At 45.3% G+C, this 24,654-nt stretch overlaps 1 protein-coding gene across 1 annotated transcript in view; it reads right to left on the bottom strand.

The window, feature by feature from the left end:
• Positions 1 to 24,633, bottom strand: part of Trap1 (TNF receptor associated protein 1) — a 30,340-nt gene extending 5,707 nt beyond the window's left edge. Inside the window, exons 1-6 of the mRNA XM_084580471.1 lie at positions 24,234 to 24,633; positions 21,648 to 21,938; positions 14,223 to 14,609; positions 12,153 to 12,368; positions 7,454 to 7,717; positions 4,771 to 5,151 (exon numbers count right to left, since the gene is read on the bottom strand). Of these exons, the coding sequence (XP_084436597.1) occupies positions 4,771 to 5,151; positions 7,454 to 7,717; positions 12,153 to 12,368; positions 14,223 to 14,609; positions 21,648 to 21,938; positions 24,234 to 24,458 (1,764 nt within the window). The 5' untranslated portion in view covers positions 24,459 to 24,633. The remainder of the gene's footprint in view (positions 1 to 4,770; positions 5,152 to 7,453; positions 7,718 to 12,152; positions 12,369 to 14,222; positions 14,610 to 21,647; positions 21,939 to 24,233) is intronic.
• Between the last annotated feature and the right edge of the window lie 21 nt (positions 24,634 to 24,654).

Genomic DNA, 24,654 nt, shown 5'->3' with positions numbered 1-24,654 from the left:
CAATTTTTGTGCGACTTGTGAGCGGGGACCGAAAGTGGACGACCCCACATACCAAGAATGTAGAGCAAGCCACGTCTGCCAGAAAAATACTGATAAAAAGGCTGGTGAGATGGAAGTAGAAGCAGCCCTAATCCTATTTAGAAGATCGCTACAGAAGCACAACCTCAGATACACAACGGTGCTGTCAGACGGCGACAGCCGGTCCTTCCTCGCCCTGAAAGATGACCAAGTGTATGGCTACATTCAGGTCACCAAAGAAGATTGCATTAACCATGTTCAAAAGCGGATGGGGACAGCTCTCCGCAATCTGCTGTCAAAACAAAAAGGGTCAGGCTCGGAACCACTTGGTGGTAAAGGAAGACTAACTGGTGATCTGGTCAACAAGCTAAGTTCATACTATGGCTGGGCACTAAGTCCCACAGTGGTAACATAGAGGAAATGGCAAAAGCGGTTATGGCTACCTATTATCATGTGACATCAAATGATCAGGAGTCAGATCACAGCCTTTGCCCAACAGGTTCAAGTTCCTGGTGCCGGCAAAATGCTGCAAGTGCCAAAGGAGAGCCAGCCCCAACGCACCGCTACAGCCTTTCTAGTCATGTATGCAAGGCACTGCGACCAATTTATGAGCGCCTCTCTGACAAGAGGCTCCTTGAGCGATGTGCAAGGGGAAAAACCCAAAATAATAATGAGAGCCTGCACTCTCTCATATGGGCACTGGCACCAAAAGAAAGGCACGCATCCCTCTTCAGTGTTGAGACCGCAGTAGCAGAAGCAGTCCTGAAGTTTAATACAGTAGAATCTCGGTGATACGAAATTCAAAGGGAGACGAAAATTTTCTTATCAACCGAAATTTTGTATCACCAAAAAACGAGCAAAATCCGTTTTCAAGCCTTCCAACAGGTACGAAATATTTATTTTCGTTGTAAGAAATCGCGTATATCCTTCTGCAACTTCTTTTCCACGAGATCTGATAACAGAGAGTTTTGAAAACTGAAAAATTGGGCCGCTGTCTTCTCCCGCACAGACTCGGAGGTCACGGCGCGCCGCAGAACATCGATGGCGTGCATCGTTTCTGCTGCGGTCGGCGGTGGGTCATCAACGCTTTGGTCGTCGTCATCTTTGTCACTGCAAGGAATGCCAGGCTGTGATGACGCTTCCTCCGCAATATCTTCAACCGTGCGGAGACCACAGGTGGCGAGGTCGTCGTCCACGGTGACGAAATCGTCGGCGCAACAGTCGACGTCAAGTTGATTCCAGACATCGATGGGAATCGGGTCAGGCACTTGCGAGGCAGTAGCCACAGCAGATTTGAAAACCCCACACTTCGCGAAACAATTGGCGATGGCCGTAGGAACGACGCGATCCCAGGCAATTGCAAGAAAATGCACAGCGTCCAGAAGAGTTATCTGGAGATTCACGTCCTTCCTTTCAATCTTCGCGAGGAGGCGGCGCACCAACAAAGCTTTGAAATGGTGCTTAACATTCCTTATAATCCCAGCATCCAGTGGTTGCAAATGACTTGTTGCGTTTGGGGGCAGGAACATCACCTTAACACTCTGTAGTGTCATTTGTTTTGGATGGGCAGTGCACTGGTCCAGCAGCAAAACTATTTTTCTGTTGTGGCAAGACATCTTGCGGTCGAGGTACGTGACGAATTCCATAAACAAAGAAGACGTCATCCACGCTTTTTTGTTCGCCTTGTAGACGCAGGGCAATCGACCGGCTGCCTTAAAGCATCAGGGCTTTAGATATTTGCCAATGACTGTCAGCGGCATCTTTTCCGATCAGTCGGCGGTGCAACAAAACAAAACTGTGATACGTTGTTTGCTCTTTTGTCCGCCCCGGCAGGCATCGCCTTTAAAGCACAAACTTTTTTCGGGCTGGAGATTGTAAAACAGCCCTGCTTCATCTACATTAAAAACATCACGTGCCTCATATCCCGCTATGTAAGACGGCAGTGTGGTTGTCATCCAGTCTTCCAAGGCGGAGGCGTCGACTTTTTTTCCTTCGCCACAAACGGTCTTGTAGGAAAGATTATGACGCACCTTGAACCGGTGAATCCATCCACCGGAGGCCTGAAAGTCATCAATTCCAAGTGTGAGTGCGATGTCCGCTGCCTTCTCACGAAGCACTTTTCCGTCGATGTTGACGCCGGTCGCCGTGACCTCTCTGAACCACGTTAGAAGAACCTCTTCCAACTTCACATGGTGGGCAGTTTTGGCTTCTTTAGAATTCATCGCGAAGTGCTGCACATTCTGCATAATTTGGTCGTGCTGACCAACGATTGTTGACAACGTTGACAGCGGCAGCCCTAGCTCCTTGGCCATGTCAGTGCGCCTTTTCTTGCGCTCTTTGTCCACCTTATTTAAAATTTCCAAATTTGTCTTTAAAGGTCAGCGCCTTTCTCTTCCGTGACATTGCAGTATGATGTACCTTTTCGCGTTGCCGAGATGAGCACAAAACGAAGCGCTATCAACGCGGTGTCAGCCTCAACAAACGAGAAAGTGAAGCAACGTGTAGCAACGTGTTGCCGCTGCAGCGGAGACTCCGGAAAGCGGAAGAGCGTGGCCTGCGGGGCGGCGGAGAAATGTGGAGAGGACCGCAAGGCCGTGCGCACAACTAAAAAAAAAAAAAAAAAAAAAAAAACAAAATTCGGGGGGAGGGGAGAGAAAGAGAGAGAGAGAGCGGGAGGGGGGGGGGGGGGGCAAGATATCGCCGCCTTCCTTCGCCAACTTCACTGCTGCCGCGGGTTGCCAAGCCGGTTTTTTCTCGCTGTAATTTTATTTTTTTCTTCTTTCGCGCGCGTGTGCGTGATCCGTGCTATCAGTGCTGCGCCGCTGCGCACGCTTTTCTCGCTGTGCGTGTGTGCGTGGGCCTCAACCGGTTGTGATACCGAAGTTCATATCACCCGTAGCGAAAAGAAAGAATGTTCGGAACATTCGATTTTTTGCCCACTGAACGCAATGCAATTCGGCCGGGGAATTTTATGAATTCGTATCACACCGAATTTCGTATCAGCCGAGTTCGTATCACCGAGATTCTACTGTATAGGGTAACAAAGGACCTCGGTAGGAATTTTGAACGAGCTGAGTTTGAATCCTGGCCAGAGAAGCGTGAGGCGTATGGCAGAAAAGGACAAGCATCGGTCCGTTGCATCTACAAGCAAGCGTGCATCGGCAGAAAATTTGCAGCGTGCTCTGAAAAAGCGCCACAAAGGTAGTGCTCAAAATGACTATGCCCCTAGGGCATATAAACAATGTCTGGTAGTGGACATGTACATATTTTTACTTTTATTGATTAAAAATGACTTCCGTTTGTTTTTCTCATTTTCTCAAGATGTGAATTTCGGTCTCCTGTCAAGTTTGTGAATGCGATATCTCAACGCTTATTGCAGATACAGCAATGATGTTTTTTTCAGCATTAAGTCAAATATGTGGCGCACACAATGTTGCAAGCAGATTTCTTAATTATTGCTTTGAAATTTTCTAAAATAGCACTTTTTGTGACTACTGTGTTTTCATGTTACGACTACTGAACTTCAATGTGCAATAAAATGAAAAATAATCCAATCAAAAATATGCTTGCAACATTGTGTTCCTTATTCTAGTATATAGCTATATGCTAATAAGAAGGTTTTGTGAAATGGTTTTTTCCTATTGCTCTCACAGCCAATGCAGCATTGCTCTTAATTATCTCAACACCTAATTGGTTCACAGAAAAAAATTATTATATTTTTGGAATCAGCACCAGGAACTGCACAAGTATGCTAAGTTTGATCACTTTAGTTCAAAAAATAAAGAAAATGGCTTCAAGACCAGTGTCCCCCCTTGAAGGTAAAAAATGGCACAGGAACAATGGTGTTTCACAGTTCCATCAAAAGCAGCAGCATGCACAGCATCAGCAACGTCGAAACAGAGATGCCCCAAAGCAGCGAAAACCTTCGCAACTTCTTTCACGATGCCATGCGGTAGAAGATGAGCCACCTCAAAAGTGGCGCCATCCTGTATGTGGAGGCTTCATTGTATAAATGGCACATGATGAGCGCGGTTTCAATCCTCTGAAGGAAGGGACAAACCGTGCAGACAGAAATAAGGAAAAAATGCCGGAACCAGAATGGCGAGCTTCTTAAAACAAGACCCCAATCAGCATGCAAACTGGCGCACAGCTGCGCTCGGCTCAATGGCTGACCAGTAGCTAATAACTACCACAGGATGGCACGATGCTCTACAAAGTGACAACAACGCGGCCAGACCACTTTCCAGCTTGATGACGAAGGCCCTCCGATCACTGCCACGTCTACTGTAGCAGTCACTAAATGGAATGCGGCCAATAATAAGGCGAAAGCCTTTCTTGGCTCATGGTGAAAACAGCGTGTGTGCGAGATCTGTGTGCAAGATTCCATGAGATGTGTTTTACTTGTCTAGCTTTCGTGCCATCTCCATGGCAATGTAGAGGACACACTGACGAGCGACGCCATACCGCCAATGCCACACTTGTAGGAGCACTGAAACAAATGCATGCCAAGGAAATAAAATTTCCACTTTGCGACACAAGGCCTGGCATTGCTAGCAAAGGCTATACAAGGGGTGTACAATGTACCTTGTGCAGCAGCAACACTTAGGCGTTCGCGTTTCCCCACTGCAAATTCTGCAGTGCTCTCGCAAGTTTTGTTAGAAAACATTTATTGCGTGACTAGTAATCACAACTGCAGCTACGACAATGGTCATGAATGTCACAATGAGCCTAGTCTCAGCTACTCTCGCTCACCTTGTGCACCATGGGTCCTAGCTCAGTCTTGAGCCAATCGGCAAGGCCGCGCACCTCCTCAGGCTCCTCGTGGGCCTCCTCGGCATCCCTGCGCATCTCCTTCTCGACCGAGGTGATGTTCTTACGGCCAAACTGGCGCAGCTGTGCAAGCACCAGCTCGTCATATGGCTCCAGGCAGAACAGCACCTCCACGTCACGAGAGCGCACTGCCTCAAAGTACGGGGACGCCTCGGCCAGCTGCCGACTTGGCGCGGCCAGATAGTAGATGTCCCGCTGTCCCTCCTTCATCCGGCTGCAGTACTCGGTCAGGGTCACCGTGTCGCCAGCTGGACGCTGAGAAGACTCGAAACGCAGCAGTTGCGCGATCTCCTCCTTCTCAGCCTGCAACCGGATGCACCAATCAGATTGCACTACTCCCGCACTGATGTTCATCACACCATATTTGTGCATGCCTGCTATATGATGTGTTATGCAGTGCCAAGGATCATCACCATCAATGTTACAATGCATCATGAGAGAAGGTAACGATCCTCATTGGTTCCTCAAGTGTCGTCCTCAATGCACATCTAATCAAAGCCAACACTTTCGAGTCGCCCAACGTGAAGAGATGCAACACATAAGACTACCAAAGCCTGCAACATGCCTCGTGCAACGAGAAAAAGTTGAACAAATGCCATGGTGTGGTCACAGTACAAGATGGACAAAAGGAAACCAACGTAACCATGACAGACTCTAGGCTAGTTTTCTATTCATCCAAGTAAAGCACATTTACAGCTTCATCATCATCATCATCAGCCTGAATATACCCCCTGCAGGGCGAAGGCCTCTCCCATATTTCCCCAATTAACCCGGTCCTGTGCGAGCTGCATCCACCTGACTCCAGCGAACTTCTGGGCCTTATCCACCCACCTAATTTTCTTCCGCCCCCTGTTACGCTTTCCTTCCCTTGGAATCTAGTTTGTTGCCCTAAGCGACCATCGGTTATCCTTTCTTCACACTACATGTCCTGCCCAAGCCCATTTCTTCTTCTTGATTTCCACTAGAATGTCAGTGGCTTATTTCTCTGACCCACTCTGCACGTTTCCTATCTCTTAATGTTATCCCTACCATAGAACTTTGCATTGTCCTCAACTTAAGTAGAACCCTCTTTGTTAGCCTCCATGTTTCAGTCCCATAGGTAAGTACAGGTAAGCTGCAACTGTTGTACACTTCCTCTTGAGCGATACCATGTCTTACAACGCCTGTCTTAGAGCACCCGCCTTGCCTTCGGCAGGCGGTGGGTTCGACTCCCACTGCTGGCCGGACACCCACTGGTTTTCTCAAATGGGTACAAGCCATTACCCGGCCTGGTGCTAGGCTTACTAGGGCCCATGGCTTGGGAAAGGAGCCTGCGGCCTCAAATCCCAACCACGTGGTGGGCTCACTACTGCGGCTCGATCTATACAACTCAACGTCAACCACCCAGAGGTAAGTACAGGTAAGATGCAACTGTTGTATACTTTCCTCTTATATACCTGTCTTGCATTTACAACATACTCTGTTCCAAATGCTCTTGCACATGCATCCCGACAAGAGCTCAAAAACATCGCAAGCAACAACGCTGCAAGGAATACAGTTCACTTCCTTAGTACAATATCCAGTATGTGTGTGCATGCGTGTACGCGCGCGCGTGTGTGTGTGTGTGTGGGGGGGGGGGGGGGGGGGGGGGTAGTTGACTTTGAAACCAAAGCACAAGGCAGCATACTTCAAACAATGTACAAATTTTCATTCAAAGGAACTGTGAAGCAGGTGATACGGCTTTATTTGAAATATAAGAGCCACTGGCTGTACGTACAGGCCATGTGCCTAAGGTTGGCAGAGTCTCACACACCTCTGCCCACAACTGCGAAAGTTTAGCCGACCAATACTGCCACCCTGTGGTGACTTAGCCAAGAGGATGGCAGCAAAGCAGTGTGTTCCGGCATATAAGATGTGGCTTTTTTACAAAGCATTTGCTGGTGCATTTTTATAGAATAGTGCACCTTATGCATTTTTTTCCCTTCACCTTGAGCAACATTCTAAGGTGATATTTATCATGAAACTGTGGCAGTAATGACTTCTGCGGCTGGGAAACCTATGGTCGCCTCAGAGGCCCAAGTATTACTTATGTGAAACGAAGCAATATGGCGACAACTGCACTCCTAGCCCGCCCACACTGCCAAAGCAAACCAGAACAAGTCGGCCTACTTTTCCAGTTGCCATTTGAAACTGTATCTGCTGGATACTGCATGTGTGTTCTCCCTTTATTGTGTGTACTGCATCTAACACCTCAACACTTGAGCAGGGTAACAGAGTAGTATTCCTGAGTGAGAAGAGGATGTCACTGTAGTACTGCCGCCAGAAATTGGCAAATATTTTGATAGCACGTTGAAAGATGAACCTTTTGAAGGCTTTGAGTGAAAGTAATGTTGCTTCGCTGTCTGTGCGAAAGTTTTTTGCATCCAAGTGTTGCCTCTTTTATCTTTTCTTGACAGATAAAGAGTGGTCTCACAAGCACAGGACATTTCGCTATGGTCGCACAAGCATCGTGCATTAAAGTCCTGTTACCCTAAGTAAATTGAGGTGCGTCTTATCTGCATACTTTTTCGCTGAAAGCCTGTAAATATGAAGGAGTGCGCGTCTTATACACTAGAAAATACAGTACCTGCTCGTGAGCCGCCAAGATGCCCTCCTTGAGGAAGACACCATAGTCCCGGTAGAAGCGGCCATAGCTCTCGGGCTCTTTCTCTGCGCTGCGTGCCAGATGCCGGATGAGCCGGCTCACAATGACCGTGCGGATCTTGCGGATGAGCGCACTGTCCTGCAGCAGCTCACGGCTCAGATTCAATGGGATGTCCTCACTCTCCACTACGCCCTTGACAAAGCGCAGCCACTTGGGCAGAATCTCAGCCCGGGGCTTGATCAGCACCTGGACGCAGCAGCGCGAACACACCGTTAGGAGTTTGTACAATGTATAGTTGCAGGCAATGAACAGGGAGGAGGATAGTGGACACCATAATTTCCAGAATACATATTGTAGGGCTCTAGGTGAAGGATTGCGTGGGGAATGGTGGATGAATGCAAGGGCAGCAGGATAAGGCTGTCTGTTTAGAGGTTGCAACATGCCAGCGCCACAGTGCGACACTGTAAACCTAAACCCAGCAAATGGCTCCAGTCATGCACAACACACTATCGAGGCTTGACATGCACCCCTCATAAGTCGTGGTTTTCAGATGCGTTGCAACAACCCAGCTACAGTAATCAGGCCAAGTGTCATTATATGTTTATTTGAAGGCAGATTTTTACTCGCAGTACATACGCGTGACTGCTACTGATCCACCTTATTCCAACCCTTAGTCCATCTTAACCCACCTTAACCCACCTTGGACTAAATATACTACAGAGGTAAGCCAAAGGTTTACGAAAGGGTGTCCCTCGTCGCCACTGCTGTTCATGATTTATATAGCAAGCACAGAATGCATGCTCGAGTGTTGTAGAGTTGGGTTTCCACCTTAATCTGTTCTTTTTTTAATGGTTTAGTTTGGTTTGTGGGCTTTAACATCCAAAGCGACTCAAACTGTGAGAGACGCCGTAACGGAAGGCTCCAGAAATTTCGACCACCTGCCGGGGTTCTTTAAGTGCACTGATATCACACAGCACACAGGTGCCTAGCTATCTCAGTCTTTTCATGTTGAAAGCACATAAGCAGTATTAAGTGGTCTCTAACTTTCTGCAACGTCTTCGCCAGGAAGCAATAAATACTTTCATTCTCAGGAATATCACCCCTGCCTTCTGTAGGCTTAAAGTTGCAAAAATACATCTTTCTTTTACAACTGCAAATGGCTTTCTGCAGGCACTTTCATTCGCAAAAGGATGTCACCTGCTTCACCTTTGTTTGCAGAGCACTCTGCAGAAGACTGTCACCTCATACCGCCAGTTCTGGGTGGGATTCCAGCACTGCTGTCAACATAAACATTCGTATTGTGCCAATCTTTCTGATTACATTTGTGAGCAGTTCATAGTTTGAACATTTACACTGCCCTCGCCGTCTGGCTCAAATAAATAAGGTTGGACTAATCATCTCCGTTTTCATTAGGCTCCCTGTTTATATCTGACAACGCTTAGCTAACTGAACATGCATCCAACCTCTGCATTCCACCAGAGCAGCGTCAAATAAATAAGGTTGGACTAATCATCTCCGTTTTCATTAGGCTCCCTGTTTATATCTGACAACGCTTAGCTAACTGAACATGCATCCAACCTCTGCATTCCACCAGAGCAGCGTCAGCAATGGAAACAGCAAGCCAGACCAGCTCGAAGAAGGGCTTCTCTTTTTGTCAGAAGCATCCCTCATTCGTTCCACTTCATCTCGAAATGCAGCTTATCAAAACTTAATACTTCTGTCACACGGGCAAGTCCCAACTCCCTCGAACTTCTTTTCCAGATAGGACCATGGAGGGAGTTCAGCCCTAAAGGAGTTGTCGCCGTGTCACACGGCTAAGAACCAGCTTCTCCGAGACGCCGTCGGGGTCCCATTAGGCGCTGTTCGTTTTGTGAATGCATACAAAAAATCAAGTTAAAAACATGTAAAATAATTTTTAGCTGCTTTCTTTTCAACAGTTTGAATTGACTTTAAAATATAAATGTATCTTCATTTATGTGAAAGGAATGCGCTGTTACTTTTACTAGCATATCGGGTTTGTCTGTTCTACTGGCCACAATGTGCTTGTGAAATTCTTGCGTGCATGCTTGGATATTTGCACATTTACTTTTTTCCATGCTTTGCGTTGTGCTACAGTATTAAAATTAGTTATAAACTCAAAATTAATGCATATGTGTTTTTTTAACACCTGCACTGAAGCTCACAGGGAACCAGAGTATTCCCTTTACCTGCTCGAGGGAGATGATCAGAACTCCTTACGCTAGGAACTTCCTTAAACTTCCTTTCCTAAAGGACTGCCGTGTGACACGGCGCATATCTCCATTGAGATAAAGACTACCTTGGTTGAAGGGAGTTAAAAGGAGTCCAGCTGTGCCCGTGCGACAGCAGTATAAGAGCCCTGCAGCCACTTTTCCCTAAACTTCTGCACATACCTAGACGTCTGCCGGACCTCATATCCGGCATGAGTGGACTAGATGATTGCCTCAAAAATGCCTCATAGATAAATTCAACGTTCGGATATTCGCCACATTGACATCTCAGTAACGTCCTGCACTCACGGCGGCGTACCGTTGCATAAATGAATATAACTTCAACGAACTTGCACTATTATAGCAAAAATTGTAGGACCATGAAAACAGCCAATAAAATGAAGGTCAACAGGACTTAAAAATCGTTAATAAACCCGCTTCCCGTAATGCAACATTTTTGGCTGCTAAACAGTATATAAACTCACTAAATTTAGCGGGAAGTGGAGAAAACTGCTAACCTTGAAACACTGCTTCGGTCATCAGGTTAACTTCATGATATGGCTAGACTAGCACTGTATTGAATGCTGGCTTCCCTACGTGGCAGCAAGCATTGAGTGGAAAATGGCGCCACCACACAGAAAGCTACCACCAACATGGCACATTCCTCTCGTCATGCAATTTTATGGCACCTTCATGTGCCCAGCATGGTCAGTAGGTGCCCAACATTCTTTTTATATCGTTCATGAAATCCCATTTTAAAACCGTAATTTAAAAAAAAAAAGAAATGTGTGCTTTACGAGTGTAAATACAGCATACTCAAGCTACACGAACTTTTGCAATGGATTTCAAACATCACTCAAGTGGACTGCCATCTTTGTGTTCCTGCAAGAGATGTTCCAAAAGTATTCAGGTTTAACGCCACTGAAACAGTGGAAATACTATTCAAATGCCTCAGAAAAACAAATGTATACCTTTCCTGATGCATACATAGTGTCCCTACATCATTAATTAGGCAAAACTGAACAAGATGTGCTCTTCAATCCTTAGTGTGACCAACGCAGATGTGCAACAAAATGACCCATGACTAGCTATGCAATAAAAAACAAATGCAGTTGCTCTTCATTCATTCTCTTCACAACCTCTGTTGCATCAGTTTATGAGTCTACGTGCACAACAACAGCCATAGCCAAAAAAGTTAAAGCGTTCCCATGTAAGGCTTTATATCCGTAAAATAGCAGATACGACACAAATATAGAAAAAGGCCTAAAAAGATAACAATAACAGCACAAAGAGAATAATGAAAAATCTACATTGCTTGACAATATTGCCAGATGGAGGGGCACTTAGCCTGCACCAAGACTTTCACTATATAGAAAGGTGAAGACTGTTCACCATGTTCGTGCTCATAAGGTTCTATAACCAGACCTTTACGAATAGCAGTTCTTTTCTCTTCATATAATTTTGAAGCAAAATATTTTGAATACTTCTAGCGCACAAAAAAAAATATTTTCATGACAAGCGAAGCCATTAAATAATAATATAAATGAAGTTTGCCACACATACTGAAGCTGTGCTAATGTTTAGCAAAAATGGCCACTGGAAATCGGAGGGCCAACCTACCTGCAAAGCTGGCCTTCTTGGGGAGACCTATTTATGGAACCTCTAACGATTGGTTTTAGTTGCAACTACGCTGCTGTCGCTTTTGGGCGGTGATTCCATGGACACGTGCTAGCCATACGCACCGCCCATGCACGCCCAGAGCCATCCAGTATTATGCTTCAAAAGGAAGCACCAATCTAAACGTGCCTCATGTTAACTCCCTCTCGCGCTGTGCCATTTGATTAGCTAATTTCATACAGTGAAAAGCGCCAGTCGCTATCAGCTCAGATTCATTCCGTGGAAGCCAAGGAAGCCTCACGTCTTCCAGTTGGTATGCGCTGCAATGTGAGGTTCGACGCCTGCGCAGCGCACGTAAATGTGCGCCCGCATGCAGCATGTACGCTTATAAAGTGCTAAACTTCAATGCCGCCCCAAAGGTGGTACTTTAAACCAAAATGCCACCAAGCGAGCCTTAGTGACTTGAAATGAATACTTTGAAATTTCGAATACTAAACATTCGAGCCAAATTGAACGTCGAATGCTTGGCTATTCGACTGGACGTTCGAAACTATGCAATGCTTGCACAAGCCTAGTAATAACATCAAAAGAGTTGCTCCTATGCCTTTCGTGCTGTGCTCTATTCACCGCAAAACGCCAGCTAGTGCGACATCAGTGTAAGCTGCTTGTACTAAATATATTTACGAAGGTTCTACCAATATTATGAAAATGCAATCTAAGCACAGCAACATTACTGAAGCACGGGAAGTGAACTAGAAACTGTTTACCTCGTGGCTACTGCTTTGCATACAGGCCACGTACCCGACCTCATGGGGTAGAAGGGGCCCACAACTAACCTTGCGCGAGTAAAGGGCCACACCGGAGCCCTCACTGCCCATGTCAAAGAGGCCGGGCTTGCCCTCAGGCACGTACAGTAGGCAGCGGATGGAGAGGGGGACGTCTGTGCAGAAGTGCACTGTGAAGCGGGGCACGTCAAACGCCCCCGAGAGGTAGCGGTAGAACTCGTCATGTTGGGCCTGCGTCACGTCTCGAGGCTCCAGAAGCCACAGCGCCTGCCGAGCGGGAACACCACACAGCAACAGCAAAGATTTGAATTTTTCTTTTTTTCATGAGATGTGACTCCCTCTCCAGAGCGCACAAAAATCAGTCAGCTATGCACATGAAAACTGGCTAAAAATAGATGCACCTGAACGTAACGGGCAATCTGGTCCAGCAGGGATCTGTTTACATGCACACAGTAGAACCTCAATGGCACAATCGCAGCTCATACAAATTTTTAAATACGAATGTCACATTCTCTGGCAAAAGAGCAGTACTTAACGTGTACAGAACTTTATATGCTACGCAAGCTCTCAACAGCAATTGCAGATGATACGAACGCAAGAGCAGCAATCGACCTTAGGAATACTAGACATCAGCCACACATCATCCATGAACGATCCCAGTCTCATGACCCACGGTCTGGAAATTTCCATTGTAGCAACCGCAAGTCGTGCAATACACACTGCCAGCAATACTACACACGCACAGCCATAAACAGGTCTGCGCAAATGCATTTCCCAGGCTTGTGAATGTCGATTTCACTAATTTCTGATAATATGAATATTGGATCATAGAAATACTTACTGGCACAAAGCAAGATTTTTATCATCATAATTTTTACCCTATAATGGAACCATGCATATACATAATGCGAGGGAGAGAAGGGGGGGGGGGGGGGGGGCGTTGCCACCTCATGAATATGGAAAAAAAAAAAAAACAGCATTATGTTAATGTGATCACAGGTTGTTCAAGCCAGCTACAACTGAGACACCGAGAACTAGGAAATAAACGGTGCTAAAAAGCAAAGCTAAAAACATGGTCGTGATCGCGGCTGACCGTGTACTTTCGCTGATGACTGATGGCTGTAAGGATGGCCGAATATTGAGAAAAAGAAAAGAAAGGTCAGGTAATGAACACGCCTCCCAAAGAGGGCTAAATTAAAAAAAAAGAATAAAAGTGGGTTCATTACGCAGTAAATATGTCATGTAAGTTATTCATTATGCGGTAAATAAGGTACATATCTATCCACATCTGGCTATCTCACAAATTTAAGCATCTCAATGAAGAGATTTGAGTCCAAAGATAGACAACGGATGTGGGATACAGTGATAGGCGGGGATGCTGTCACAAAGGACCATTGCAAAAGGATACTTCTGTGTCTTTGAGGAATGGGACAAACACTGGGCTATGTGTTCGAGCTCACAAGGAGTGTACTTTCAAGAGAAGTAAGGTACCACTGCACTACTTAGCCAAGCACTGATTAAAATGTTTAAACCGCTATGCATAATCCATGCAGGCCTCGTATAAACAACACGAAGTACAATAGATTCTTTGAAGTATTATTATGTTCAGGAATTAAGGCAGAGTCATACGCTGAATTTTCAACATACATCTTGTGTACCTTGCATGCTATTTTCCATGCTTGTCGAGCACATTTTTCAAGCACATACCCTACACCTCCAACAAGCAGCCAAGAAAAAAAAAATTTGAAGCTGTCAGTTTCTACACTGCAGTCCTTCAAGATGTGGCAATCCTTGCTATGCCCACAACTGCCATTCCCAACTATGCTAGTCTCAACATTCATTTGTTGCCTTAGAATAAATTCTAAGGGCTGGTGCTAGCTAGTCTGCTCTCTTCATTCCTTTTTCTCCTGCTCTCCAAAACCTGAAATTTCAGCGCCAACAACCGATGTACAGAACAAGTGACTAGTGCTGGCCTTGGATGCAATATGGTCACTGTCATCTGTGCTAAAAGTTTCAAATATAAACCACTGTAATCCAAACCATAGAACTAGTATCACTCAATGAGGCATCTCTGGTGGTGATAAAAAAACCCAAAGGCACGGACATGCCGGCCTCCCTTACCTGAAGTGTGTTGGCCCGCTGCCCATTGAGGTAGATGGGGCTGCCCACAAAGTTGCTGTACTTCTCAATCACCTTGCGCACAAAGTCGGCATCAGCAAAGTCGGCACAATCCGGCTTGAGCGTGAGAACAATCTTGGTTCCCTCCTGGACACCCTCGGCCTCGGACAGCTCGTACTGGCCCGAACCATCCGAGCTCCAACGCACCGCTTTTGCGCCCGCACGGCGTGACTGCGAGAACACCTCCACCCGGTCGGCCACCATGAAGGCCGAGTAGAAGCCGACGCCAAATTGGCCGATGATGGAGCCGGCTGCTCCGTCATTGGCGGCCAGCTTCTGAAGAAACTCCTTTGATCCCGACCGGGCTATGGTGCCTAGGCTCTCCACCACCTGCAGCATCCAAACGGAAGAAAATGCCAGCCCAATGAAGATGGGAAACATACTTCCGCCTGAGACTGGCATCTAACCACAAAAGAAGGTCAGCCTGGTGAAACAATGGGGAACATCCTTCCACATATAAAGATGCCATGTTCCTCAGCTGAGCTATGGAAGCCTATGCCCATGCATGACCCCTTCGGATGCTGTGGCCACATTTGCGTCTGCATCTGTTCACCTTGTGCTTGCTCTGTTCTTGACCAACACACGGAAGGGCCTTCAAGTACCAAATTTTTTTAAAATGGACAAAACACTTGATGAGGTGTTTGCTCAACAACAGAATTACCTAATAGTAAAGGCGTACGAACATTTGTAATTTCAAATATGAATTGAATATGCTTGTGCAATTCATATTCATATTCAAAAAAACTCATATTCAGGATTTCCTAATATTCAAAAATTATCGAATACACCAAAAAATTCACTGCAGTTTCTCTGCACTGCATGCTTCACCGCGTATGCTGGGCACTGAAGCATCCTCAAAACGCAATGAGGCCGTTTTGTGAGGATGGATCTTCCTTTTTGCGTAGAGGACTTTCCCTACAGTATGTGCACATTGAAGCACTTGACCAAACCTGCTAAAAACTTTTTTCTCACTAGAGTTTCACCTCAAATGCAGACATTAATCATACAAAAGTTCACCATATAAAATTACTGTGATGCAAATGGTTTTCGCCAGTTTTTTAGGGCCCGTTTGATAATTTGAGCTATCAGTTTTTTGGGACATTTTTTCTAGTCCCTTGAAGGCCAAATTAGCTAGAATTTAGTGCATTCAGCAGTAATATGGCAGCTCCATCTGGCTTCCATGCCATCCTGTACAAAAGAAAATGGTATATGGAATTTTGTATAAAATTTATACTAAATTATTCAGTAAGGTATAGACAAGCATCGTGTTTGCAAACAAAGGTGGCGCTGCAATCAGCAGCGACGTGGAGTGTAGGCAAAAACGCAGCGTGCCTACACTGCACCAAGCGACGGTGCCTTCGAAACCAGTTCGTACGTGGGAATATTCTGAAGCGTAAACTTCGCTTGTGCGTAAAGTAGTTTGGTTTATTCTTGAAGAGTAGTTCAGCACTTTATCAGCCAATTACTGCTGGAATTACCTGGCGAAGAGCACTGTCTTCTCTGTAGCCTCAAAAGCGCGTGGCTACGGTGGGCAACTGCAGTGGCTGATTAAGTTAAATGAAAACGAGAAAGCGCCATGTATAAGAAAAAACAATGGTCAACACTATTCAGCTCCCAAGCCTGTTGCTAGCACATGCAAGAAGGACAACGATATGAATGACTGTAGGGTGTTTTTCATATGACGACTCCTTTGATGGGCTTTCTGTTGCTCCAAGCACCTTCACTCTAAAAAACAATATTACCGGCAACTAAAGTAGACTAGAAATCATATTTCTAGCTCACTGTAGTGACAACTTAAGTAATAGAATTTCAATGAATAAGAACTCAATCATTTAGTTTTTTGTAACATTCGCCTCGTGCGCAGCCAACTTGTTTTACCCTGCACGATAAAAAAGACATTTGACGTCTGTTTCATCGTACCAGACGTAGCCAAGATCATTCACAGGTTTATATATACATGAAGGCATGCTCTCATTTTGTTCTTCTTGTTCTATAAGAGAGGTGCATGAGCGAAAATCTAATGTTCTCCACGATCACTTGCAACGAAATTTGCGTGATCTGGTGAGCTTTCTTAATATACGATAAATTCTTATTCAAATGCGCGTCATCTCATTCTGCTTATTTTGCACTTCTAATTGCCGATTCCACTTTAGGACATAAATCTCCTTGTACCATATGTATATACCATACTTAAATATTCTGCTCGATCAGAGCTAGGATGTACACGGCTATTTAATTTGTTCGTAAGAATCTTAATGAACTTCTAAAAGAAAATTTAATAATCTGAGAAATAATGCTGCGGGACTTTGCCCGGATCCTAACAATGTTTACGCGCTTTCTGGGATTGGTAATGAGGAATCACTCATTGAAACTCGCAAAAGTGATAACAGAGAAAAGCTAGTTCACAAGGATCCGGACTTGTTTCAGTGCTGGAGAGACTGCTCAAGGTAACAGCAGTTACCTTTGCAGCAACTTTTGTGTCTTAGCGTTTTTGTATGAACATATGCACGGGCAGTACTGTAGGAGGATGGAACTCATAGAGAAGCTTCTTATGATTTGATAGTATATGCAACAAAACGTGCATGAGCTGCAGGCGTTTGTTATTGTGCGGTTCTTCGTTCAGACGAAAAGCAATCACGACAATTAAGAGCTGCAGAACTGAGCAGATTTCAGTGAAGATGCGCAACGTTTGTTAGCCACTAAGTCAATCCGTCGCTGAAGGGTCTACTTGTTGCACTCAATGCCGCTGCCCCTCGCCCTCATATTTATCCAACCGAAAGAAACGTTTAAATAGGTGAAATTTTCTTTTTGTGCCTCGTGGAGCCACAGCTTGCAGGAATATGGGGAATTATGCCCGAAAACACAGCAACCGCTGCAAATCCAATGCGGGCGGCCCAGGCTTTTGCCTACACCACGAAAGTCACTGCTGTCGCCAGTGCCACTGCATCTCCACAGACGCCACAGGCTAACGTTCATCTATACACTTCTAGGCAGTTGTAGTTCAATTTTATTTGCAAATACCATGTGAATTCTGAAATAAACCTCAGCAATGCTAGCTACTTTTTAACTTTTGGCTTTCTTTCACTAATCAGATAATGAATATTCAAAGACATTTTTTTCCCCATGTTCTTATTCAATTTGTGTTCGAAAATTTCAATATTCACACACCCCTACATAATAGTATTCTATTAAATAGTACAAGAGCTTGTCATTCTACTTCCAATGTTTGAGCGGTTTGGACGTGCCACACATTTCGAAAGAAGTGACACACTAAAACAAGCAGACTGCATGCACCGACTGTGACTGCCACGCAGAAATGCTATTGTGCTATTGTGATGCCACATAGATGCAATGTAGGTTAAAAAGCTGGTGAACATGGCTCTTGCCCTTTTTAGCAGAGGCTGTCGTCCCTTATACATACAAGTGATATGCAACATAAGTAAAAACAGTAGCACAGGTTTTGATTTGTAGGTTAAAATATATATAAAGACATTCGGACATAGCAATTAAGACGGAAATATTCGCGGCTTACTTCTTTAAAAGTAACGGAGTGCACAAAGCAATAAGTGTAAGTGTGCTGCACTTGTACACAACCGCTGTGCAAACAAGGGCAAGAAACGAATAAGAGATTCAAAAAACAATTTTACCCATAAGAAATTACTGGCATGTATAAAAGATAGATTAAAAGTGCCTGTCTCCCACCACTTGACCCACAATTCTCCATGTGTATTTAGTGTATTCAGCAGTAATATGGCAGCTCCATTTGGCTCCCCCCCCATGCCATCCTGTACAAAAGAAAACGGTATATGGAATTTTGTATAAAATTTATACTAGATTATTCAGTAAGGTATAGACAAGGAATAAGAGATTCAAAAAACAATTTTACCCATAAGAAATTACTGGCATGCATAAAAGATAAATTAAAAGTGCCTGTCTCCCACCACTTGACCCACAATTCTCCATGTGTGTCATCCTTCATTTCCCAATTTCTAAAATCTCTCATTGAAAAAGAACTGGGTGTCGCTGCATAGTTGGCCAACTTTGAAGCTGCTTGGCTTGTTATAAGAAATTTTGTTTGTAGGAAAGCCCAGTGCGCAGTAACACCGAAAGTAAATTCAATGGGAGAGCAGAACCAACAGCGAGCACATATTTCACAGCACATTACATGCACATTTTATTACACAGCACATTAAGATTCAGGGACACCATAAAATGCCACACAAACAGGAGGACAAGTGCTTGCAAGATGCGAAAATGCAAATTAATGCTTGTTTTACAACCTGTTGAACAGGGTTATATCAACCAATTGTATGCAGCAGCTTTGGAAGATAACAAGCACAGCTCCTGAGGGCTGTTAAGACTCTTTTCAATATAGTACGGCTACAACACACTGACATGGCAGCTGGATAAAATGACGAGGAGTCGATGACGATAATGATGCGCTAATAGCACAGTGGCACTATCTTTGACAAGAAAAAGGTAAAATGACAACTCAATCGCCTTGTTACACTGTTTCATTTTTGTTTGCCCACATCATAAAGATGCCACAGCACTCTCCTCCTGCTATTACACAGTGCGAATGTAAATGTATTTATTTAAATAAATTGAACATTTACACACTGAAAGTACCCACAGCAGCCACGCTTGAATGAAGGAGAAATGCAAGGCGTCCGTAAGCAGTGTGATGTCACTAGACGTCAAAGACCCCCCCTCAGGTTATCAAAACTTCTGGAGCCCTGCTAAGCATCTCTCATAGCCTAAGTCACTTTGTGATGTTAAACTCTATAACTAAATCAAGCATGTAGTAGCACTGGTAGTAACCGTAATGTGGTAACCACTATTTGGGTGGTTACCATGAAATGACGAAGAGGTTTGCAATGTCATCGCTCATAACATCACTGGAACGCACCGTGGCAACGCACCAAGCTGAGTGTGTCTGAACCCAGGGATGTCACAAGTGACTGCCTAGTGTCTCTCCCCCTGAATTACTTCCTCAGCTGTGACAAACTCCTGAAACAACCTTCAGAACCTGGCCTTTCTCAAACATCTCCTGCCACTTCTCAGATTACAAGTCTTCATTCATGAGTACCACAGACTGGGAGAGAAGTGCTACTTGAAGAGCAAGGATGCATGAAAAGCCAAGAATTCTGTATACCTGCATATTATATACATGTCTCTCCCTAATTCTTTAGTTCACAGAAGCAGGAACATGTTCCCTGATGCGACAAAATATTCACAGGGACACCTTTATCACATTAAATGCTGGCAATGCAACAAAGTTGACTCTCACTAAGTTTTCTTACATGTCCCTCAGCATACAACTGGACAGATACAGATCATCTAGCTGGTTGGCTTCCCATGTTTCTCTAATGACATCTAGAGATGGCAACTTTAGAGGTGTGCACAGGCTCTGCTCAGCCCAAAACCCTGCTTGGACCGCTCTGAAGCCCTCTGCATCAGGCCAAGCCGGACCCACCGATCCCACGTACACGCAACTTTTGCGAAAGTTCAAATTATAGCCATGGCGCACTAGGTGTCTTGAATGTATAATATAAAGCGTTTACTTGCATCCTCCCACCGGCACAGCGCCCGAGTTCTTAACGTCATTCAAACCGCCCACCTGGCGTCTTACCGTTAACAGAAGTTTCATTATCTGCTTCAAGATTTGCACCATGCTATCACCTCTTACATCTCTGTTGTGGCTTACTCCTGGCCTTGGTGGAAATCGGGAATAACTTCTATAGTCAAAGCATCTGCCATGCTAAAGTTGCCCCGTGACTGCTCAGTCCAGACAATGCAGTTGCGGCACACCTCACCAACACCACAAAAGGCACATAGTGCACGACAGGAGCTCACTGTGCCACAGAACTTGGCCACACATACTAAGCAACGAGTACTTGGCCACAGAATTAATCCTTTGCTCATATTTATAGCCTGTACACAAGAAACGAACAAGCTGTGTACAAAAACTTGTCCTTCTTGCTAAGAACGTATTAGTCATACCAGCCACAAGAGAAGCAAGAGAACATTCAGGGCTGTTGGATTCATGATCCAGATTCAGGTCGGGCCGGACTGACCTGAGGCCCTTTCAGCGTCGGGCCAGGTCGGGCCGTAGTGGAGGGCCCGGGCCGGACTCAGGCCGGAAGTGACCAGGCTCGGGCCCACGCACACCTCTAGGCAACACTGAGACATGAAGGACTCCGAAAATCATAGCTGTCACTGCCGGTCTGGTGATGCCATTTCCTTCTATCCAATGGGCAAATTTTATGCTCGATGACACAGTCTTTTCCCAATGAGACTAGTAATGATTAAATGTTCAGTTCCCTCACAAAAAGGCTGAAAAAGTCATGACGCTCGTATGGTAGCCTGCACGTTCTGTGAGCAATTTCTGAGCAATTTTCCTTTAATGCCGTCCACAAATGTCTCCTTGCAAACATGCCTTCAATTCTGGTTGTCTAAGACCCCATCAGCTAATTAATGCTGCCTACCTGCCTGAAACGACACTTACCATTTGGAATACTTATCCTGCATAAAATTTGTGCTCAGCAGGTGTGAAAAGCCCTATGAAATTTTTCATAAAGAGAGCCTATAACTCACAAGCTGTAGGACTTAGTATGTGGAGTTTATATACAGATTGTTGCAGAAAGCTGCACGATACACTGTATTCTTTCACCCTGCTGACAATTGAATATATAGTGCAAATTATGTGGTTTAATACCCCAAAGCCATACACAAACTAGGGAGTTCCATAGTGGAAGCTCCAGGTTAATTTAGACCTCCCTGTTTCCGTTAACGAGTACTGACATTGCAAACGGATGTTTCTGCACATCACCTCCATTCAAATGAGGCCACACCAAGGGTAGGATTTTACTTTGCGACCTTGGAACTATCGGCCAACCCCCAAGGCCATTGCTTCATCACAGCCGGTCCCCAACTCACCCTGGCAGTTTCCCAAACGATTACTGTTCATGCAATAAAAGATGGTATGGTTGGTTTGTACGGTTTAATGTCCCAAAGCAACTCAAGCTATGAGAGACACCTAAAGAAGAATGAAGGGAATATGTCTGCAAGAGCTTCGTCAAACACTGCATAAGCCCTCACGACTCCCCACAAAAGAAAGGTTGATTTGGTTTGTCAGGTTTAACATCCAAAAGCAACTCAGGCTATGAGGCATGCCAGAGTGGAGAGCTTTGGAAATTTCGACCACCTAGGGTTCTTTTACGTGACACTGACATTGCACAAGGCGCTTTGCTTTTCGCCTCCATCAAAAAACGGTCGCTTTTCGATCCCACATCTTTGGGCGCAGAAGTTGAAAGCCCTAACCACTGCACCACTGAGGCAGACAAGAGAAAGGGAGTAGGCACACACCTCCTCGCGGGTCATGCCGACCCCCGTGTCCTGGATGGTGAAGGTGTTGGCCAACTTGTCTGTTCCAATGTGGATCTCTAGAGGAGTCTCGGCCGAGTCTGCAGACATGGCTTCGGGCTCCGTGAGTCGTAGGTAGCGGAGCTTCTCCAGCGCGTCACTCGCGTTGGACACCAGTTCGCGCACAAACACCTCCTTCTCCGAGTACAGGGAGCGGGCCACTATGTCCAGAAGCATACGCGTCTCTGCCTGAAACTCGCGGGTCTCGCTCGGCCCACTGCCGCGCTCTGCATTCTGAAAGGAGAAAGAATAAAAGAGGGTGAATGCCCCCTCATTGGACACCACAGTGTAGAGCTTCACGCACGCTGTCCAGAAAGAACCCTTCTGAGACAGCCTGGATTTTATGCTGATGTGTGGGGTTTATGAAAAGTAAGCAACTCAGTCATTGAAGTGACAAATATAGGGTTTAGAAAAATCTGAATGTTGTGCTAATAAACAATTAGTAAGTAAAATAACATAGCTTGTTTTATACGTAAGTATATTTCCTTTAGAAATCTGACAACTCGCAGCAAGTCTACAGCTGCATTGTTTCGAAAAGCAAGTCTGAGTGCAAAGGAGTGGATTTGCTGTAATTCCCTTTGGGTAAGCCAGTTTGAATGATGCGTCCTATTTACTCCTCTATGCTCCTGGCCTATCGCTGAAGCAGACCTACCCGAGTCAAATGTTTTTTTCTTAGTTTCTAAGTGTTTCAAGCTCAGACATGAAATGTGGCTTACTGTAACAATTTTGTAACCAAATTGCGGCTCTATCTTGAGTCACTGATCATCAGACAACTGCACATACACTTAATCGGAATGATGGGAATTAGTCCCAAATCTACGAAAGATGCCTCAGCTTGCTCATGCGCCGGGTTTAAAAAGTGGCGCTACTATGTTTTTCCCTGTGTGGGAACTGAAACTTTTTTCCATCCTCATTATTTTGGCTGGCGTCTTGCACTTTGGTTATGCACCATCTTGACTAGACGGGACTCCGTCAGAACCTTGACTTCATGCAACTATTTTGCAATATATTTTGCATTTGCAACAATGTTTTTTGTTTCACGTGTGTAGAACTGCATGTTAGGTGAGCGTGTACAAAGACGGAAAACCATCACTTGAACATCACTTGAAGAAAGAAACTTCCCCGATTTTTCCAGACTCCCACATGCCCAGATTCAGCCCTACGAGGTGCAGTTTGTTGCAGGTCACATTATCCAACTTGCTATGGCATTTGGTTGCAACCTCTTACGTATCCCACAATGCACCTACCTACGAAACAGCATGCATAGACACAGCAGAACATATGTGGTCTACTCGGTTTGGCTGCACTTACTGCACTAGTGCTGGCAGGATCCAAGGGGGTGCAAGAGCGTGCTAATGGCTTGCAGTGCTAGTTCAGCTAGTTCAGGTTTGGTTCAGGTGCAGCGCGACACTAGCACCGCGCATTTGTTGCACTTGGCAACCGGCCAGTTCAGAAATTCAGTGAACTCGCGCTAAACTAGGCCTACACATGCAGGGGTCATGCGCTGCACTGAAAGAACGATTACGAAGGTGCTGCACTAGTTCATCCCAGCCAAATCTAGTAAACCTCTAGTGTCTGAAGCACATTTCTAGGCTAAATGAGCCACAAAAGGTATGCAAACTATGCACAAAAATAAGTAAAAGGGTAACAGTCCTGCCAGTGAGAATTTCACACTAGTGGGTGTCATTTCTAAGCCTCCTTTTTTCACTGTTTTACCTTTCTTACTGAACTTAATTATGATGAAGGCAAACCATAGTGGAGTGATTGATATTAATCTCAGCCATGTGTGGTTCTTTAATAAGCAATGACATCACAGAACAGCTTTTATAATTTACTCCTATCTAAATGCAGCCACTGCAACTTGGATTCATTCCTGCATCCTTAAGAATAAAATGGCCTCAAACCCCTCCTAACATGAATCATTTTGCTTGAATCAACATACTTTTCCAGGGTGCAAGAAGAAGTTAGTATAGCTTAGTTTAAAATTTCTTCAAACATGAAATTAACAGCTGCAATCTTTAGACATTACCTCGATGGCCTGATCGCTGTCCCCAAGATCACCTCACACAAAGCCTAAATATGACAATTGCCAGCCTAGAATAAATTAAGTACACGGGAATAACCAAGCTTTCTTCCTGAACATTTAAGGTCAATATTACCATGTAATATAAATTTTGCCGCAGATGGCTTTGTGATCAATGGAGTGACGTACGGTCTTCCAATGTCAGTAGCTCTCCGCGTATACAATCAGGGCAAATTTTAATTCATCGTGGCTTTTTTTATTATTATTATTATTATTAACAGTGTCCACACAATATTAAGCACTCTGCACCGCGTAGCAATAAAGTTGGCGGTCGAAAAAGTTGAATTAAATAGGGGCAGCTAGGGTCCTGAAGAAAGCAATAATTACTCAGGCAACTACCAAGCAGGCTGTTTTATCTGCTTAACTTAGTAATCGCCTGAAACAACCGGCAACTCTCCAGAGCGACTGACTTGAGCAACGAACTATTTCGAACAACTGCCCCTTGCCTTGATGATGGTGTGCAAGTCTTCCTTGGACTCAGGCTGCGTGGAGTACAGTCTCGATGAGCACACGACGCTTCGCCTGCCCGTTGCAGGCAGTTCAGAGACGGAAAACAAGGGGCGACGCAGAAGCGGCGCGCTGCCAAGCATCCGCCGAGCCGGCCGGGCGCTCGAGAGCCGGCGTCCGGCCGCCGCTAGCAGCGTACGCGAGCACAGCACGCGGCCGGCCATATCAGCGCGTCTTCGATGATGTAGACACAAAGAACTCGATCGCCAGCAGAAACCAACCGGTATGTCGGCTGGCTACTGCATGTGGCCGTCGCAATAGCACGCAAATAGTACTGGCAGACTGCAGCACGTGGTAAATAGCCGTGTAGAGATACGTCTAGCGATTTCGAACGGGTGACACTGGTGACGCCTACCGTTG

The sequence above is a fragment of the Amblyomma maculatum genome, chromosome 10 (assembly GCF_055883805.1).
Source record: "Amblyomma maculatum isolate TAMU_Amacu chromosome 10, ASM5588380v1, whole genome shotgun sequence".
In the NCBI taxonomy this organism is placed as follows: domain Eukaryota; kingdom Metazoa; phylum Arthropoda; class Arachnida; order Ixodida; family Ixodidae; genus Amblyomma; species Amblyomma maculatum.
Note: the sequence above shows the minus strand (reverse complement) of the source record. Positions and strands in the feature narration are given on the sequence as shown.